We start from the raw sequence: 21190 nt of genomic DNA, 5'->3' as shown, positions 1-21190 counted from the left end.
AAATGGAGTGAGTTGGTCAGGGTCACACAGTTAAAGTCTGAAGTCGGATTTGAACTCAAGACTTCTTAATTACCAGGTCCATCACTCTATCAAGCCTAAATCCTCTAGGCAACTTGCACCTTAGAGATCCAGGTTCTGTCAATATGAATTTTATTTTATTTTAAATAATAAAATGAAAAAAATCTTTCATTTTATTTAATTTGTGACCAGGTTTCATGAGATGACCCCTAGTTATGGAATGATAGTGATGTAACAACAGTAAATCCCTTTTTTTGTGCTTTGTTCATTTTCAGCTTGACAATACTGAGAGCAACAAATTGTGGAGGCTGAATGCATATGAATAAGATTTAGTAAGGGACAAGACTGGTTTAATAGCCCAGTTCCTTAATCCTGTTGTCCTCATTTCCAAGAGACAATCTCACCCTTTGTTTCTCTTAAAAGAAATTTGGTATAAGAGCCAAATGAGTCAAAGCCCAACTGGGAAGGGAACAAATGAACAGGCCTGAGATCAAGAGAACATTTTAAAGCTGAGTTAGGGAGGGTAGAGGAGGGAGAAGAAAAAGGGATGTTTACAATATAAATCTTTGAGAAGAAAGCTAAAGTGGGAGTGGTGGAATCAGGAGCTCCTCCCTGAGTGGGAATGTTTGATTAGTTTGCTTGCCTCTTTAACACAAGGCTGGACTTGCCCCTGCTAAAGAAATGGGGATTTTTCTAAGGGGGAAGGAAAGCGAGAAGGGATGAATTGTTCAGTTGCAAAAATCCCTAAGGAGCCATCTACAGAGCTTTAAGGAGAATGGAATCTACGGTGGAGAAAAGGGCAGTACTGATGAAATCATTGATTTATATCTGAAGAGAAACTCCAGGGTCAAATGGTCTCCTGAAAAAGAGTTCTACTTAGAGTACAGATTTAGCCCCACCCCCCCACTCCCTTTTTTTTTTTTTTGACTTGGCTAATGTAGGAATTTGTTTTGCTTGACTATACATGTTTGTAACAGGATTTTGTTTTTCTTGCTTTCTCAGGAAGGGAGTGGAGAAGGGAGAGATGGCAGATTTTTGTTTTTTGAAAAAAAAAATTTAAAAAGTTGTAAGTATTGCAAGAAGACTGAAGAAAGTTGTTTAGATGTTTAACCCTCTGCAAATTATGACAAAGCTCACCTGTCAGAATCTAGAGAATTGGAGTAGAGTTTAGGATTTGGGGGGAGGTAGAGATGATCCAAAAGGATCAGGGTGAGGAGACTGGGATATGAAGACATGGCCCATGTCTTATTCTCATGCAAAGGATCTCTGTCCTTTGGACACCTCTACATTTAGCTTACTTCTAGGCAATTCAAGCCAGCTCACCTGTTAGCAACAAAGGCAACCAATAAGCATTTTGAACATAAATATATTATTACAAAATGATTAAGGTTGTGAGTGGGTATTATACCTAACTCCAGTAGTAATGGGGTGGGACCCAGGGTTTCCCTCTGGATATCCTAAACTCCAAAAGTGTTCCAGGTCAAAAAGGATACAGGAAATTCCTTTCTGATCCCTGAGAGAAACATCCCCCATGGACTCTTCCCCTAGACCGTCTTTTAACACAGATGTACACCTCCCAGTTCAACTCTGATCAGCATTGGGTGGTACCTAATTCAATCATCCCTTGAATTCCACAGATCATCCCTTGTGCCCTTGGGACACAAATCTTCACCAGATCATCCCTTATGTCCCCAACTCAATGAATTACTTCATTCCTGATTCACCCCATCTTGCCCCATTCTCCTTTATCTTGTAACCCTTGTTGTCTAAGCTTGGTGATACTTGAAGTACAATGTCAGTGTACCTTCTGTACGTCAATAAAAGTGAAGGTTTGGGGAAGGTGAGGGGGGAGACCAACAAGAAGACCAGGGACACCTATGAGAAGACCATGAGGGAACCATGAGGAGAAGAGACTGTGTAGGAGGTGAGGGGGAATGAGGAAGAAACTGGCAGGCTAGGCTCTGTAATAGAAAAGTGTCTGTGTGACACTATTTCAGGTTGTAATAACTAGATACTCTGGCTTGTGACTAGAGAGCGCTGCTGGTAGGGGATACACCTGAGGGTTGCCTAGTTACAAATGAGGATAGAAGGTATAACAGAGATACTGAGATAGAGGGATGCTGTCACAGAGGGAATGCTCTGGGGTTTGCCTACTGATCTCTATTGATGGCTAATAAATCAATCTATTTCCTAACCTCCTCCTCCCTTCACTCCCAGATCCCACACACTCTTGATTTCTTTCTCAGGTAAGGGGTTTATTGGGAAACAACAGGATAGAGAACTGAGGAAAGAGGGATGAGGGTTTCCCTAATCTATAATGAGGGATTATGAGGGTTTGGGAAGTCAGTCCAGTCACAGCAAGTGACAGAGAGACAGTCAGAAAAATGGAGGACAACTGTTTAATATCTTCTTTCTTCTTCACAAAGCCACTAAGGTCTCTCAGCCTAATTTCAAAAGCCCCCCCTCAAGGGTCCTTCAGTCTGGGACAGAAGTTAATAATATTAGTTCTCAGCTTCTTCCCTCTTCAGTTAGGCTTGCCTCCTTTGATCAGAAAAACTCAGAGAGCCAAAGTCTCCTTTCTTGGTCAGTCAACCCCCAGAGAGAGAGACAGACTCAGATCCTCCCCCTGGCCAGCTCAACTGCCTCCTCCTGGGAACATTCCGTTTGGAAACTTCTCCTTGAAGTTCCATGGAGACTGGAACAACCTCCAGGAAGTGATGCAGAGCGAGAGGAGCAGAACCAGGAGAACATTGTACACAGAGACTAATACACTGTGGTATAATCGAACGTAATGGACTTCTCCATTAGTGGCGGTGTAATGTCCCTGAACAACTTGCAGGGATCCAGGAGAAAAAAACACCATTCATAAGCAAAGGATAAACTATGGGAGTGGAAACACCGAGAAAAAGCAACTGCCTGAATACAGAGGTTGAGGGGATATGACAGAGGATAGACTCTAAAAGAACACTCTAATGCAAATACTATCAACAAAGCAATGGGTTCAAATCAAGAAAACATCTAATGCCCAGTGGACTTACGCGTTGGCTATGGGGGGGTGGGGGGGAGGAAAAGAAAATGATCTATGTCTTTAACGAATAATGCTTGGAAATGATCAAATAAAATATATTTTAAAAAAATAAAAATAATAAAAAAGAAAAAAGAAAAAAAAGAATAATAAGGAAACTTCTCCTTGATTGACAGACAGATATCACCTTGGTCTGCATGCAGGCTTGTCCTGCAGATCTTCTCTCTCTTCATTTCTCTTCCATTGCTCCATGCAGCCAGGTTACTTCAGAATGATTGTCTACCCTTCCTAATAAACTTATAAAAAAAAAAAATATATATATATATGGGTAGTAGAAATATCATTATAATTTTAATTATTACAGTGTTGTATAGGCTTGAATGGGTTTGGAACTTTTCTTGTCACTAGAGTGTAGTAATACAGCAGGGGGAGAGAGAAGCAATGAATTTCCACAAAGAAAAATGAGTAATGGGAGAGAAGGGGCTTTCAATGGCAGAAATACCAGGGGGTACAGATAAAATGGCTAGCATGGCAAGAATTAAGGTGGCAGTGCAATTAGTAGGTATAAATTGTTGCTTGTCCATTCATTGTTTTGCTTGGGCTGCAAGTGTCCCAATTTATCCCCAAGTTGGTAGAACACAGTCTCTGTATCTGCATTCTCCCAGGCTTGTTGGGATGGGAGTCATGGCAGGAACGGGTGAATCCTTCTGGAATCCAAGTGTATGAGAGTACCTGGGGGGAAAACACAAACAGATCCTTGCCCCCAAAAGAGGGCTGGGACTACCAATGATTAATAATGATACTTTTCCAATGGACTTTTTGTATTTTTTTTAGGATTAATTTGAAATTAGGAAGAACTTTGAATGTATGTGTTAGGCCATTATCTGTTTTGAAGGTTTGGGAGATGCAGAGAGCATGCTGTTTCAGTAGTATGGGTAGAAGTAAAAATTTTATTAGAAAATGTATCCAAAGATACACAGATGGGCAGAATTTAACATCTATTCCAAAGAGCAATTAGTAATATTGATGAAATTTTAGCTGAATTTTCTTTTCTTTTCATCTTCATGGTTTCTGTTTGTCTGTACTCTGAGCTATGTGGTCCATGTTGCTTTGGATATGTCCTTTAATTAAGAAAAATTTTGGTGGAACTAACATATTGTGAAATAAATTCTTCTACTTCAGGAAATATAAAAATTCCTGAGGTCCTAACCTTTAATTTAAAAAATTTTTGATTATATTTCCCCTATAAATAACTAAATTATATTTGTAACATTTAATTGTAGGTCAATCAGTATCTCAGTAATGCAAGGGAAAAGATTTTGTTTAAAAATATACATGCACAGACTAAGCAGCAAAATCAATAAAAGCAAGGTATCATGGATGTGGTTCTTTTTTTCTTAAAGAACAAAAATTCCTACCCATTATCAATAATATTCCAATTCCAATCATTATAATTTGGAAACAGGTTGCTTGCCTGTTTATATAACCTAGCAATTGCTAAAATATTTACCTCAAATAGGTGCTACATAGAAGCTTTATTTATATACATGTCACTATAGTGATGAAAAACTATCCTATCCTATCTTAAAATCTATTTAAAATTAGTATGATAGAACTTTTTAGTGTTTTCTATAAGAATTCTCTTTTCTGTAGTTGGAAGAGGGAGGAGTGAGTGTGATGAAACAGGTTTACTCAAAAATTAAAATAAAATCTTTAATAGTATTATTCTAAAGTCATAGGATTATTGTTTTCAAAATTATATGTGGATTCCCATACATAAAGGTGGATAATGGAATCCCTTTTCCAATAACCAATGAAATTATTTGTAATCAAAATCTGATTCTGTTTGCCAACTAGCGTATGCTTACTTAACTCTAACTGTGAGGAGAACGAAGGAAGGGGTAGCAAGGGAATGGATGTTTGTATCCTAGCAATTCTAAGCAATTCCTTTGAGGGGTTAATATACTTAACTTTTCAAAATGTGATCTTAAATTTATATCATGAATGTATTATGGTTCACACAGAAGCATTTACAGAAAAAATTGACGTATTGCTGTATAAAAAGTATAACAACCTGCCCGTCGTTGTTATATAATTTTTACCTGTGGGTAATAACCTGAGAAGAAGGAAAACTAAGGAATGGATGAATAAAAGAGACTCAAAGACAACCAGTAAAAAATATGGGGAGAGGCACTATCTCCTTAATGTTTTCCCTTGGATAATTAATTAAAGGAAAACATGAGAAATAAGAAAACACATGGGGAGTAAGGACTCCTTAATGCCTTGAGCCTTAATAGGAAGCATGGGGGCGACAGTGTCGCGAGGAAAGATAAAGATCAACCAGAAAAGGTTAAGACAGAGCAGTTTGAAGATCCAGGAAGGTAAGAGAGAGCTTAGCGCTTCTACCCCAGTATTTATTGAAGGTTTTAGGAGTGTGGATTGGGAGGTGCTCAATGAATACATAACATAGCATAAGTCTTAACATTGGTTGAATAGACAATGACAAGATCGAGGAGGTGGAGATTAACCTGACATGCACCTTTCAAAGGAATATGGTTTGACAAGGTGAGAGCTAGGCCTTTGTGGCGACTCAGGAATTTTCTTGCCCTTTGTACTGTCTATACGATGATTATTAACTGATCTGACCATGTATGCAATACATCAATCATACTTTCCCAAATGCCAAAATGCCTGGTATTGTAAACCTCAAAATTTCTTAGACTTATAAATGTTGGAAATTTCACCATTGGGAAATTTCATACTTGGAAAATTTCTTACTGATAGTGTATTGGAATGTGAACCCCATTGGCATGGGAGGTTCCTCCTCCTTCCTTCTTAAGATTACTTTAGGACAGAAACCTTTTGCTGAACAATGGAAAGGACTTTGACCTATGCTTAAGCATAGAACAGGAATTTCTTTGAGTCATGATTGATTTTAGAATTGATACAATGGAGATACTTGGAATGACAGAACCAGGTCTTGGAAATTGCAATCTCCACCCCACTCAGTCCTAACAGGATTTAGGAAGGGCTGCAGCATAGATCAAAATTTAATTATTCCAATCTCTACCCTACTCAGGGTAACAGGATTTAGGAAGGGCTGTAGCAAAGGATCAAAGATTTAATTATTTGAGAATATGACATTCAACAGACATGTGCAAAGCCAGAGACCTCTGGGCGGTCCTGGGTTAAGCTAGAGCCTCCATTGGCACAGGGAAATTGATGGACAGTGATTGGTAGATGTGAGAACTGAGGGGAGGGAACTTGGATGGTTTCCTGAAAGATAGAGGGGTCTGAAGACTCAGGGTGGTGGTTGAGGAGTTTGTCTGAGTGGTTGGAGTGTGCTCTGAGAAGCTTGCTCTGAAGGAAGCTGAAGGTGGGGGCCGTTGAGACTGTTTCTCCATTTTGGTCATGTGAGTAATAGGGACTGATCTCTTTTCTTTGCCCCAGCTATCTAAGGGCTTGGGCCTTTTGGCCCAGCCTAAACAGAGGGGGTATTTAAGCCCTATTACCTTCTCTCCCCTATCTCTCTCTCTCTCTCTCTCTCTCTCTCTCTCTCTCTCTCTCTAATTCCTTTCTTCCTCCTGTTTGTAATTAAACTCTATAAAAGGCTGATGGCTGACTTGAGTTTTCATTTAGGAATTACATAGCTGAATTCCTTGGCGACCTTAAATTAATATATATCAGTCTTTTAAAGTGATTTCCTTGTCACAGTATGCTACAAAAAGTAATCTAGATATTTTCTCAAAACTTTATCCTAACCACTTGAACCATAAGTCTTTCAATTCTAATATATTCACATTAGCATCTTAAACAGTTAATCCAATTATTCATAAATCATTGCATTTTTATTTTTGTTTAACTAACTAATATATATCAATTTGTTGTTATTTAAAGGAAGGCATGCTTTCTAACCTGAGCTTCTTTAGGATTCTGGATTTATAGTTTGGACTTTTGCAGTTGTATCACATAGCCAAATTGTGCAGTTTCAAAAAAAAAACACAACAACTTTTTATTCCTGTCTGCTTCCAGAAAAGCTCATATTTTTACTTAATAGTAGTTTATAGAAATTATAATATTTAGGCATACTCAAATAAACTCTTACAATTCCTGTTACTTCTTTAAGCCTTAGGTGTAATGTGTCTTATTATCAGATCAAAATTTATTCCAGCTATTAGCTAACCTCTCAGGTCTCTCAAATTATAGCTCTAAATTTAGATAAGGTAGCAGAAAACTTTTATGTATTAAAAATATTTTGTTGTATTGGTCCCTTAATATAAATGCAAAATAATTACAAGCACTTTTGTTCTCCTTCCTGTACCTGAGGAAAGGGATTAATTACTTTTGTAATGTTTCCAAGACAGTAACTGCTTGACTGCCCTTGTAGTCTGAGAAGATCTTTCCTTTCTTTCCAATCCCTTTTTAGCCCTTTAGTTACATATTTTTAAAACCTTAGTATTAAATTGCTCCCAATATATTAATTAAAAACTTAACAACTTCCAAATTCACTTTGTTTAAAGTTCCCTAACATTTCCTTAAGATTCCAGTTTTCTTTTCAAACTTCTGCTACAAGCAGAATAAAACCTTCAGTTTTTGTATCTATTACTCTTACTATAAGTAGGGGAGAGATGAATACCTTTTACCTATATTTAATAGCCTAATAATGAATTTTATTTGATTTCTGGATTGGTCAAATTTTCTTTGTCGATTGCACTATACATAATCTGAATAAAAATTAATTTTCTTCACAGCACAATTTCATACATATTTTGTGTACATCTATTATGACATTATATCAAATTATATTTGAATAGGTATATTTCTTCTTATTCATAGCACATATATTCCTAATCAAGTATAACATTGCTTAAAACTTCCAACCTTAGCTATATATCACATTCTTAACAACTATGCAAATTCACATATGCTAATTACCAGTTCTGAACTTCTGAAATCTCAATGCTAACATGCAATCACTTGTTGCTGTCTTTGAAGGACATCTCATTTTGAAAGCCAACATTTAATTCTTAGAAAAAGTTCTCCACTATAACTGTTGTCTGACTGAATTTTACACATAATTATATTTTATATTTTACTAAGCATTACATTATATTTTACTAAGCATCCAGTATGGGTTTTTGCCTTTTAAAAAGGAAAATTCCTCTTGGTGTCAAGCTGTCTATTAATTAGCTTCAACCAGTTCTGAACTTATTGCAATCACTATCTCTTATCGGTCCTAGTGTTGATAAACAGACCTCTGGCTTGAACAGAGTTGAATTTAGCTAACACATCACTTCTGAGACACAATCATCACCATCAAATTCCACTTATCACAGTACATTTTCAGACTAATTAGCAGTTTTCCAAGGTTGCCTATATAGATCTTTAATATCAAATCTAAGAGAATAGCCAATTTTGGGGATAAAAGTTCTTTTTGAGTGTTCCAAATCATTCATTCTTTCTTTTTTTTTTTCTGGATGGACCCTTTCCAAAACAAAAGGAGAGAATGTTTATGGAACATAAATTACCTCTTTTCAGCAGAGGACTTTGAAGTATTTTTTGTAAATGGCCAATTAAGGAAACACAGACAAAAACTTAAGCAGACACATAACAAACATTAAACACATACTAAGTGAAGCATGCTTTTAAGAGTTAAGGTGTTTACTCAAGATCTTGAGGAAGAAAGAAAAAGGAAGAAGAAATGAAAAATTCCATCTTGCTGTTTCCAAGATATTGTCCCTTTAAAACTGCTAGAGGTGAAAAAGTTTTGGGCTCCAGGACCCTTAGTGTAAACATTTAAAAAGGCAGGTGACAAGGGATTGAAAAATGGGCTTTTCTCTGCTAGAGCCAAGGATCTGGGGGTCCTGGAGGTGGAGGAGGAGGAGGACCCCTCATTCCCATCCATTCACTCCTCCTTCCCACAGGTGGGGGGGGGGGGGTTGCTGATGGTTGTCTAGCCCAAACGGGATGTTATAAGATTTTAAGTCTGGGCTAACTTTTTCTTCTGTGTCTAAATCTACCGTCCTTACATTGGGGAACTACAGACTGCAATTTTGAATAAACTCCAAGAACATAGTCAGCTGTGACTTGCTTACTTTCCTCTCCTTTTCTGAAAACTGTGTTTAATTATTTCAGTGACTAGCTTTCTTTCAATTCACTGTGTTGCATGGTGGCCCTTTTCTTCTCCTAACTTTACCTGTTTTGAACTGCTCCTCTTATATTGGGAGCCCTGGACTACTCCCCCCCAAACCCTGCTCTATCCACAGGGGGGAGAACCTGATCTGTTTGAAACTTTTAGGGTTAGGGGAAGGGGACTTACCTAGCCAGGAATGGTCCTGTTTGGGCGTGAGAAATGCCACGGGAGAGGTTCAGCCTTACTCTCGACTCTAGGGTTTCTGGAGGATCAGTCAACAAAAGTAAGAAACAGAAGACAGCTTAATCATTACGGCCATGGGACTGCTTTGCATCTGATAGCTGCTCCACCATCCCCATGCCTGGTTTTTATTTTTATACCCACTTTCTTGGCACTCAAATACATTACCTAACACACATGTTCAAAGAGAGATAATTGGAAAAGTGATGCATTAACTTTTAACAAATCACTTGATTAACATTCTATATTTTTGTATTGTGATTACAGACAAAATAAAGGTTGTACACGTGATAAATGATTTTGTCACAGGTGGCTTAATTTTCTCATTACCCTGTGATAAGTTTTGAGCTTACAAACAATCAAGGAAAATTACTTATTGCTTCTAATAAAATAGAATAATTAATCAACAATTCTTAAAAGACTATTCAACATTCATATCATTGAGGTTGAGGGATACTGGGAACACAATTCAAATTTAGACTGATCATTTTTCAGGGTTCTTTACTAGGGAATTTCTGAGTTACTGATTTGTGTAATAGAGTCACTGAGGCATATTGAAGCTTGATGTACTTGTACTTATTGTATGGGCCTTTATGATTGATTTGTGTACTGGCTTCATGAGAATAGATTTCTGTGAGTGGGAAAGTTTTGGGCTTGGCTTGTAACTGCAGTTTTGCTGGGAATTATGTACCTAAGTAAAAGTTAACCCATGATAGTCTCTTTGGGATTGGGTTTGAGGGTCTGATCTTTTGGTGATGTTTTGGGGAATTAGGGTACATGTGTTTTGCTCTTGCATTATTTCTTTTGGGACTAGGGGGAATAATAATCATGTCAATTCATAGGTAAGGGGCATTGATGAAAGGGGTCATGTAAAGGGGATTGGGTGGGCAATCACATCTTGCCAAGGACCACTCTGTGGTCTCTTCAGCTACCACGTGTGAGTCTGTCAAGGCGTCGTGGCCTGATGGCTCCCAGCAAGATGGGATACTGCCTCCTACTGGAGATGTGTTCTGGGCTTTTTATAGTCTTACAGAATACCAGGGGTCTATGTGACAAATGATGAGGTAATGGAATGAGGTTGGGCAGGAGTGGGGGATGTCCTAGATACAACCCTATATTGATTTAATATATTAATTTTAATCTTTCAACCTGATGGTCTCAGTGTCTGTCTTGGAATCTAGGGGAGAATCCAAGAAGAATATTTCTCTCAGGGGTCTTCCCTTATGCTGAGTCTCTGAGGCCCAAAGTCACCTTTTCCTCAACATCAACATCAAGAATAACAAGGAAGGAAAAGAATTTTCCTGCTTACAGTTTGACCTGAAGAACTTCTAGGTTTTGGGGTGTCCAGGGAAACCCAGAGTCCCATGCCAGGTAGAGCACCAGACCAGAACCCAGGTGGACCTGGGTTCAAATGTGGCCTCAGACTCTTCCAAACTGTGTTACCCCAAGCAAGACACTTATCCCCATTTGCCTGTTTGCCCTGCCATCTTAGAGTAGTTACTAGAACTGAAAGTAAGAATTTTAAAAACAAGGAGACCAAAAACATAAGAATGTTTATATTAAAAAGTATATAATCACAGACATACAAATTTATTTCCCTGATATGTGGGAGGCATAATCCTCCTCTCCTCTCGCATCACCTCAGCCTCTGGGGAGTTGAAGGAGATTAGGTCTATAGTTTAATTTCTGTAGCTCCTGTGTTCCAAATCCCAAACCCACCTTGGCCTCAAATCCCCCAGATGCCCTGGCTTTTCAGAGCTTTCATGCTGAGCAGGCTGGCTGCATTCCTAGTTCCAAGGTCACTATGGCTTGAATTTCTGCTCCTGTGAGGAATTACTTCTGGCACCTGAAATGGAAGGCAAACAACAGAGAATCAAACAAAGAAGCCCATTTCTGTGAACCAGGGCAAAGTTAGTCCCTCCTTTCTCTCTGGTTCAATTCATGATGACTGTAGCAGACAGGAACTATTGAAAAGAACACAGTCAAAAAGAGTGAATGCTACAATGGAACAACAAGGCTAAGTGCCATGGATTTACAAATGCTTTAGCCCTCTTAACCTCAGTTTCCACCATATCATCTTCACTAAAATTTTTACTGTTTAAATCTAACAATAAAAACAAAAGATTTTACCAGAAACTCTTAAAGACTTCTGGTTCTGACTTTGTCTGTTCTGACTCCCTCCTGACTCTGACAGAGTGTGGAAAGAAGATATGAAGACATTTACTGATTCAAATTGGATTCCTGCCCACCTCTGACTCTACCAATCTGTCCTCCCTCCTTCCCAAAGCCTTTTGGCAGGGGTCCAGAAGGTAAATTACAAATTAAATGCAATCTTGGCTTCCTTCCCTAACAATATCTCCTGACCTTTTTTGGCTTGTGTAAACAGTGAACTCAGCACAATTCTTGCTTTCTGGCCTGACTCCATATTACTAATCTCTAGTACTCAGCTAAGCATAGGACAAGGTACAAGCAGCAGGCGCCTTTCCTGCGCTTATAAAAAGCCTTTCCTTTTCAAAGAGCACCTTTACTCTTTCCTAAGCTGCTTGGGATCACAGATCTCTTGTGCTGTGGTCATGGCACTCTGGGCGTCCGTGTTGATAGTCCTGGTGGCCATCGTCCTGATAGGGCTGTACAAATTAGGGGCCTTGCGGCAGAGGAAGGCCAGAGAGCCCCCGCTAGACAAGGGCCCCATCCCCTGGCTGGGCTATAGCAAGGAATTCTCTAAGGATGCTTCCATTTTCTTGAAGAAGATGCAAGAGCGCCATGGGGACATCTTCACGGTTCAGCTTTGTGGTCGATATGTCACCTTTGTCACAGACCCCTTCACTTATGATGCCATCCTGAAGGAGAGCAAAGACAAGCTGGGCTTTTCCAAATTGGTTTCTGAGAAAGTGATCAAAATCTTTGATATCCAATACGAGGAAGGCCATCAGAAGATATCGAGTAATATCCACACAAAGCACCTGTCGGCTAGTAGTCTGGTTGTTATCACCCAGGCTGTGATGGATAACCTACAGACCCTGTTGCTAGAACCTGATGGTGGTATAAGACCAGCAAGCCAGGAGTGGAAGCAGGATGGGCTACTTGAATATTGCTACAGCGTTATCTTTCGAGCTGGTTACCTGGCTTTGTTTGGGAGCTTCCCCACTAGTGGCAAGACAGGACGCATTCAGGACCTCCTCCACTCCCAGAAAGTCTTTCAGGAGTTTAGGAAATTTGACAGACTCTTTCCTCGGGCATTTTATTCCATACTTCATCCCAAGGAGAAGCAAGAAATGAAGAGGCTCAGACACTTTTTCTGGGACATTCTCTCTTCACAACAGATCCTGGAGAAAGATAATGTGAGTTCATGGATCCATTCCATTCAGCAAGAGATGATTGAAAATGGAGTGTCTGACAAAGGACAGAGTCAAAATAACCTGGTACTGCTCTGGGCTTCCCAAGGCAGCACAACTGGTGTCAATTTCTGGACTCTCTTCTTCCTTCTGAAGAATCCCGAGGCTCTGAAGGCTGTGAGAGAGGAGGCAGAAGGAATCCTCAGGAAAATGGGGAAGGAGAAGAGACCAGGTGGGGTGCCCATCAATTTTGATTATAATATGCTGAAACAGACCCCAGTGCTGGATAGTGTCATGGAGGAGACATTACGCCTGGTGGTTGCCCCTTTCCTGGCCAGATCTGTCATGCAGGATATGACCTTGAAAATGGATGATGGCAGAGAGTATGCCCTCCGCAAGGGAGATGAAGTTTGCGTCTTCCCCTACCTTTTCCTCCATATGGACCCAGAAATCCACTCAGACCCCACCACATTCAAATATGATCGTTTCCTGACCCTCGATGGCAGTCAAAAGGTAGTTTTCTACAAGCAAGGGAGGAGGATCAAATCTCACATGTTGCCATGGGGTGCTGGCACCACCCTCTGTCCTGGGAGGTTCTTGGCCCTCAATCAGATTAAAATGTTTATCTTCTTGATGGTTACACAATATGATATGGAGTTAGTTGATCAAGAGGCGGGGATCCCTCCAATAAACGTGAAGCGATGGGGAATGGGTCCCCTACAGCCAATGTATGATGTCCAATTCCGGTATCGGTTGCGCTTCTAAATTGATGGTGAAAATTTTTGCACAACCTTAGGGATGCAGTGGGGAAGTCATCACTTCCTCTTTCTAATCATCCACTCATTCCCCAGTATTTTCTCTCCTATAACAAGGCTATTGTTCTCATCACTTTTTGAAGTTGCTCACCAAGTAACTTTTTGATCATTTGGTGGGAATCAGTGCATTTTTTTTTTTGGTGGTAGTAAAAGAAAACAACAACCCTTATCTGAAAAGGAAAAGACTGTGAAACAAATGTCTGAGATAATTTTATTTATTATAAGGCCAGTGATTACCATAAACCAAAGATCACTGATTCAAAGACAGATAGAGACAAGTAGATGATTCACAAACCTTATTTTATAGTACAGAAAGAAGAAATACATTTTTGGATTTTGTTAGTGTTCAAAAATACAGGGAATTATGACAAAATATGGTCGATTTTACAAGAGATGAGAAACAGGTGCTTTGTAATATGCAATAGCTGGGTGTAACAAGGGTGGAATGGGGAGTGTCTAAGGTGGGACAGCTACTGAATTTAATATTCTATTGAATTAGATAGACCTAATGTCTGTCATTTCATAGCCTACTGCTGAAAGTATGTTTTGACAAACTTTTCTAAAGCTGGAACTTTGGTGTCGCAAGAATTTTCTGTTATTTTATGAATAGCAGGCAGGGTTGTGGTTTAGGATTACAGAAGCTGTTGTGTTCGCCAATTCCCTTTCAAGGATTTCAAGGACGAGAATGAAAACTTATGATTTCTAAATCTAATGATTTTTCTTATTTTTAAAATGTATTTCTTATAGTAAAGCTTACTATTACCCTATCGTTGAATGATGATACATTTATAATCCAGATCAGGGGGTGGGGGTTGGGGGGAGCAATTTGAATCTTACAATTTCAGAAAATGTATGTTGAAGATTGTTATTAAACCTAATTGGGAAAATAAAATATTATTGAGTAAAAAAATTACCATATAGTTGCTCATTTACTGATTCTATAAGTAACTGTATCCTGAAACAAGTTTTTAATATTAGTTTAACTTAGCTGCTGTGATTAACTCTTACAAAATATAAATTATTAAAGGGATTAATACTAACTGTTTTGAATAGTAATACTTTTCAGTGGGATGCAGTGTGGTATGGCAGAAATTTCCCTGGGCTTAGAATCCCACATTATGGGTTCAGTCCCCCTCTACTGCTTAATTGCTGTGGGGCCTTTAGCAGGTCACAGTCTCTCTCTGAGCCTCAGTTTCCTCAGGGGTCAGATGATACATTTAGAATGAAATGATGTATATAAAGTGTCTCTAACATTCTAACTCCAATGTAATAAGTTCCCTTCCAGTTCCGAAATTTGATATCATATATAAGAGTTTCCTTGCTGGTATGAGAATATGCTGGCCATCTTGGAAGTTCTATTATAACTTGGTACTACATGAAACAATTGATATCTTGGTTTCTTAGTCAGTTTTTTCTCTGTTTATTTTTTTATTTTTATTTTTTTAAAAACCCTTACCACGTTAAGGGCTAAGCAATGGGGGTTAAGTGACTTGCCCATGGTCACACAGCTGGGAAATATCTGAGGTCATATTTGAGCCCAGGACCTCCCGTCTCTAAGCCTGGCTCTCAATCTATTGAGCTACCCAGCTGACCCCTCTCTCATCCTCTTAATTAACTACAATACCATTTTGACCTTCACTTTTTTCACCTGTAAAATAGGAGTGACTATCACCTCCCCTAGGTAGAGAATGATGCTTTTGGAGAGTAGCTGGTATGAAGGGAGAGATGAGAAAATGCTTTTCTCTCTTGTTAGTTTGACTCTTTTTACAACTTGAGGAAAACCACGGACTGTAGATGATTTTGTCCTTTTCATATTCCCTCTAGAGGATTAGTCACAACCTTAGTGTAGAAGCTCTTTGAAAGTAGGTGGGTAAAAATAAAAAGGAAGAAAGGGGGTGGGTGGAAAGAAATTTAACTCTTTCAGGAGGAACAAAAACCAGATTCTGATCCCTTTTGCTAGACTTCCAGAGAAGACTGGTGATCACCCACATAGTAGAATATAAAGGCTCCTACCCAAATATATCTCTTCTTGACCTACTATAAAGATTAAATTAGTTTCTCTATTAAAAGTAGTATTATAATTTTATGAGGTTTATTAACGATTATTAGAAATCAAGGAATAAAGAAAATACAAAATAAGAAAAGCATGTGCCTTGTTACAAGGGAATCACTTTAAAAGACTGATATATATTAATTTAAGGTCGCCAAGGAATTCAGCTATGTAATTCCTAAATGAAAAACTCAAGTCAGCCGTCAGCCTTTTTTGGAGTTTAATTACAATAGGAGGAAGAAAGGAATTAGAGATAGAGAGAAAGAAAAAGGGAGAGAAGGGAATAGGGCTTAAATACCCCTTCTGTTTAGGCTGGGCCAAAAGGCCCAAGCCCTTAGATAGCTGGGGCAAAGAAAAGAGATCAGTCCCTATCACTCACGTGACCAAAATGGAGAAACAGTCTCAGAGGCCCCCACCTTCAGCTTCCTTCAGCGCAAGCTTCTCCGAGTCCACCGCAATCACCCCGACCAAACTCCTCAACCACCCTCAAGTCTCCAGACCCTCCTATCTTTAAGGAAACCCTCCAAGTTCCTCCTCTCAGTTCTCCCATCTACCAATCACTGTTCATCAATTTCCCTGTGCCAATGGAGGCTCTAGCTTAACCCAGGACCGCCCAGAGGTTTCTGGCTTTTGCACATGTCTGTTGAAGGTCATATTTTCAAATGATTAAATTTGCAGCCCTTACTCAATCCTGTTAGGACTGAATAGGGTGGAGATTTATTCCAAGTATCTCCATTGTATCAATTCTAAAATCAATCATGATTCAAAGAAATTCCTGTTCTATGCTTAAGCATAGGTCAAAGTCCTTTCCATTGTTCAGCAAAAGGTTTCTGTCCTAAAGTAATCTGAAAAAGGGAAAAGAAGGAACCTCCCATGCCAATGGGGTTCCCATTCCAATAGACTATCAGTAAGAAATTTTCCAAGTATGAAATATCCCAATGGTGAAATTTCCAACATTTATAAGTCTAAGGAATTTTGAGGTTTACAGCCTAGGGCTGTTAGCCCATTTACATCTTACTCACTACATCTCCCATGCCAGGTAGAGAGAGGCGTGTGCTTAGAAGTGAAAGAAGAGATCGAAGTAGGCGTTATAGCCAGTTTAAATACAAATTGTGATCTCACCCTGGTGGGGATCTCAGGTCAGATTATAGGGAATTCTGGGAAGTACCAAGGACTTCTGGGGATTGAAGTCTGGGGTTCAAATCTCCATTTTTGCACTACCCCAATACCTGAAATTTTACCATCAATACTTTCCTTATAAGACTAATACATCTTTCTTGGGGTGGGAGATTAAAGGCATTATTCCCATCATAGTACAAATTCCCTGTGAAGGAAGAATAGAAATTCCTTAGTACCTCATCAGACACTAAATGTTCAGTCGCTCCTCAGCTCAAACAACCTTCAGTAGAAGGAGTTTGATGGAAGGGGTAAGGAGGGTAATGTAATGAGCAATGGATTAGGAGTTAGAGGACCTGAATTTAAATAATGACCTTGTAACAAATGAAGTTCTTAAGACAGTTTTTTCTTAATTTTAGTTAGTTAATTAATCAACTGATCAAGATAATTCTTATATATCATTTATGATCTCATCACTCAGTCCCTCCCCTTGGACATCCTAAGAAATCTCTGATTGCTAAATAGTCACTGAGGAGGTGGGTTTAGAGACCCCAATTCCTTTCTTGTTACTTTATTATAAGAAGAGGGGAGCCTTTGTCCAGAGAACAAAGATGCTCATATACTCTTTCCTCTCTGCCAAATGACTGAGTCAGTTCAATATGCTGTGGAGTACACTATTAATCAGGTTCACCATGGCTCCCAGTCCTGCCCTTAATCCTGTTGTTCTTTTAAGATCAAAGAAAAAAAAGATCTAAGATCCCAAACTAGTTCCATAGCTTGGGTGAGAAACTGTTTCATCTTGATCCTAGAATAACTTTGTGATTACAGGGAAATTTATTTCACAACAATATTTCAATTAAATATTAAATTTCTATACCCTTTTTCAATCTGGTAGCAGAGATTCCTCAGACCCAGAAGATATAATGAATTGATTATTTCTACCTTAAGGGTTCAGACAAACAATCCACTTAATGAACTAATTATCAGATATGTGCAGATAAAAGAAGATTCCCAGGAGGTGAAAAAGCAGTTTATAATGTGAAAAGCTGGGCTAGATGCCAGGAACTAAGATAGTGGAGTAAGGGACACTCAGCTCATCCAAACCTTTTAAATACACAAAAATAGCACCTCAAAAACAAAGCACCTCAAAACAAAGGATAGCAGAAAGGTCATGTCTTACTGGGATGATAAAGGAGAGGAGCCCAGCTAGTTTGTCAGGAATTGGCAGAATTCAGGACAACCCATGGTGCTTTAATGTAGCCTGAGGATGAACCAACAGATTGGGAAGCAGTCCTACCTCCTTCCAAACAGCGTGAGGTAACAAAAGAGTAGGGCAGGGAGCAGCCCAGCATAGGAGACAAGAGAGAAACTGACAGCAAAGGTAACAGAATCTAGCTGGACAAAGCAGCCAAAAGTCTCCCTACAAGAAATTATCCACACTCCCTCCTCAAAGTGCACATGGAGGAACCCAAATATAGTCATGCCTACTCCAAGAATGAGAGAAATCTATACTGCAAGTCTGGAGCAATTTTCCCACTACCCCAGGAGCAGAGCAGAACCTTAATAGATAGACAAGGTAACAAGGGATGGGGGGTGGGAGTGGGTGAGAGGATAATAACTAGGAAAATGAGCAAAAGGCAAAGAGACACCTAACTTTAGAAAGTAACTTTAGTTATAGAGAAGATCAAAATATAAATTTAGAAGAGGGCAACAATGGCAAAAAGCAAACATAAAGCCCCAAAGGAAAATGAGAAAGACCTCAAAAGAACTCTTGGAAGAGCTTGAAAAGAAGTTAAAAACCAAATGGTAAACAAAATAATAGAAATATTCAACAATTTGGAAACTAGAATGGGCCAAATGTAAAAGAAAACAAAAATCTCATAAAAGAAAATAACTTCCTAAAAATTAGAATTGAGCAAATGGAAGCTAATGATTCCATATGGCATCAAAAAATAATAAGACACAAGCAAAGGACCAAGAAAAAAATACTATAAGAAGCCAGAAGGAAACAATTTAAATATAGTGCAGCCACAGTCAGGATTCCATTACTATTTGTCAGCTTTTACATTAAAGGACTGGAAAGCATAACATGTAATATTTGGAAAGGCAAAAGATCTAGGCCTACAACCAAGAATTACATATCCACTAAAACTGAACAAAAAATTGGTGTTTAATAAAACAGAGAATTTCTAGGCACTTCTGACCAAAAAACAAAAGCAAAACAAAACCAAAACCCCAGAACTAAAAAGAAAATTTGATGACCAAATCTAACACCCAAGAATAAAAGATTAAATAGAAAAGTGAAAACTTATGGATTTCAATAATGTTGAACCAAGCACATCAATACCTGGGAAACTGATAATTAAAATATTTTAAATATTCATCATACTTGAGATATTTAAGGTACTTGAAATATTTAAGATACTTAAGAGTTTTATTACTATTAAGTATGAAGGAGTATACATAGAAAGAAGGAAGGAAGGAAGCAGAATAGGAAGAATTGATACCCCCCCCCCAAATAAATCAAAGAATGGGAAAGAGGAACACATGGGGAGAAAAGAAAAAGAAGAACAGAAGGGGGTAAATTATCTCATATGAAGCATTGCTTAAGAGTCAATACAGTGGAGGAGAGGATAGGAGGTATGGCAGGCAATGCTTGACATTTACTCTTATCAGATTTAGCTCAAAGCGGGAATAACACCCATAATTAGTCAGCTGTAGAACTCTACCATAATATATTAATAATTTATTATATTAATAATTGATAACATAATATTTATATATAGGGAATTAAGAGGAAAAGGGAAATAAAAGAAGGGGGAAGGAATGAACAAAAAAAGAGAGCAAATTGAAGGGGTGGTGATGAGAAGCAAAACATTTGTGAACAGGGAAAGACTGAAGAGAGAGAGAAGGGTAAACAGAAGGAAAAGAAGAGAAACACAATTCATAATCATAACTGTAAATGTGAAGGAGATGAACTTACTCTTAAAATGGAAATGGATAGCAAAGTGAATTAAAAACCAAAATCCCACAATATTCTGTCTACAAGAAACACATTTAAAGTGGAGAGAGACACACAGAATAAAAGTAAGGGGCTAGAGGAGAATCTATTATGTTTCAGCTAACGTAAAAAAGCAGGGGTAGCAATTAAGATATCAGACAAAGCAAAAGTAAAAACTGGTCTAATCAAAAGGAAGGAAATTATATCTTGATAAAAGACACAATAGACAATGAAACAATGTAAATACTAAACATATGTATACCAAATGGCATAGAAGCTAAATTTCTAATGGAGAAATCACAGGTTACAGGAGGAAATAGAAAATAAAACTTTACTAATGGGGGACTTCAATTTCCCTCTTCACATCTAGATAAATCAAACAAACAAATAAATAAGAACAAAGTAAAGTAAGTGAATAAAATTTTAGAAAACTTAGAACTAATATATCTCAGGAGAAAATAGAATGGGAATAGAGAGGAATGTACATTTTTTTCTGTAGTACATGGCTCCTACACAAAGATTGACCGTGTTATATGACACAAAAATTTCACAACCAAATGCAGAAAAGCAGAAATAATAAATACATGCTTTTCAGATCATACTGCAATAAAAATTATAATCAATAAGGTTCCATGGAAAGACAAATCAAAATTTATTTGGAAATGAAATAATCTAATGCTAAAAAAGGGATGGGTCAAAGAACAAGTTATAGAAATAATAATTTAATGAATGAGAATGACAGTGAGGAGACAAATCAAAATTTCAAAATTTATGGGGCACAGCCAAAGCAGCACTTAGGGGGAAATTTATATCTCCAAAGATTATATCAGTAAAATAGAGAAAATGCATATCAATGAATTGGGCATGCAATTTAAAAAATAGGAAAAGAACAAATTAGAAATCCCCAACTAAGACTAAATTGGAAACCCTAAAAATTAAAGGAGAAATTAATAAAACTGAAAGAGAACCATTGAACTAATAAATAAGACTAGAATTAGGTTTTATAAAAAAAAATAAAATAGAGCATTGGTGAATCTGATTTTAAAAAAAGGAAAGAAGAAAATAAAATATTCAGTATAAAAAATTAAGAGGGTGAACTCATCACAAATGAAGAGGATGAATACAATCAAAGCATACTATCTTTCGTATCATTGTGTTTAAGGTTTTATTTGGGGGTTTTGGTTTTGTATGAGTATGGTTTTACAATAATGACCAACATGGAAGTGTTTTTTGTATGATAATAAAAAGAAAAAGAAAAGTTTGATATGATAGACCTCTGGGTGAAAACTGAATGTAAACAGAAAGGAATATATCTTTTTCTTATCAGTACATGATACCTTCACACTAAGTAACCATATAATATGGCATAAAAAAAACCTCACAACCAAATGTAGAAAAGCAGAAATATCAAATGCATCCTTTTCAGACCATAATTCAATAAAAATTACATTCAAAAG

The 21190-nt window shown here is 37.9% G+C and overlaps 1 protein-coding gene across 1 annotated transcript; it reads left to right on the top strand.

Moving 5' to 3' along the window:
* The first annotated feature begins 11859 nt into the window (after window positions 1-11859).
* On the top strand, window positions 11860-14479 carry LOC100026525 (5-beta-cholestane-3-alpha,7-alpha-diol 12-alpha-hydroxylase-like). The gene has a single exon (XM_001377067.4). It carries the CDS (start codon window positions 11990-11992, stop codon window positions 13514-13516), a length of 1527 nt encoding a protein of 508 aa, XP_001377104.3. The 5' UTR covers window positions 11860-11989; the 3' UTR covers window positions 13517-14479.
* The last annotated feature ends 6711 nt before the right edge of the window (window positions 14480-21190 follow it).

The sequence above is a fragment of the Monodelphis domestica genome, chromosome 7 (assembly GCF_027887165.1).
Source record: "Monodelphis domestica isolate mMonDom1 chromosome 7, mMonDom1.pri, whole genome shotgun sequence".
Lineage (NCBI taxonomy): Eukaryota > Metazoa > Chordata > Mammalia > Didelphimorphia > Didelphidae > Monodelphis > Monodelphis domestica.
This window is presented reverse-complemented; position numbering and strand designations above follow the sequence as displayed.

Bases quoted from the DNA above. Each gene is read 5' to 3' on its own strand.
- LOC100026525 (XM_001377067.4), top strand. From the start codon at position 11,990: ATGGCACTCTGGGCGTCCGTGTTGATAGTCCTGGTGGCCATCGTCCTG.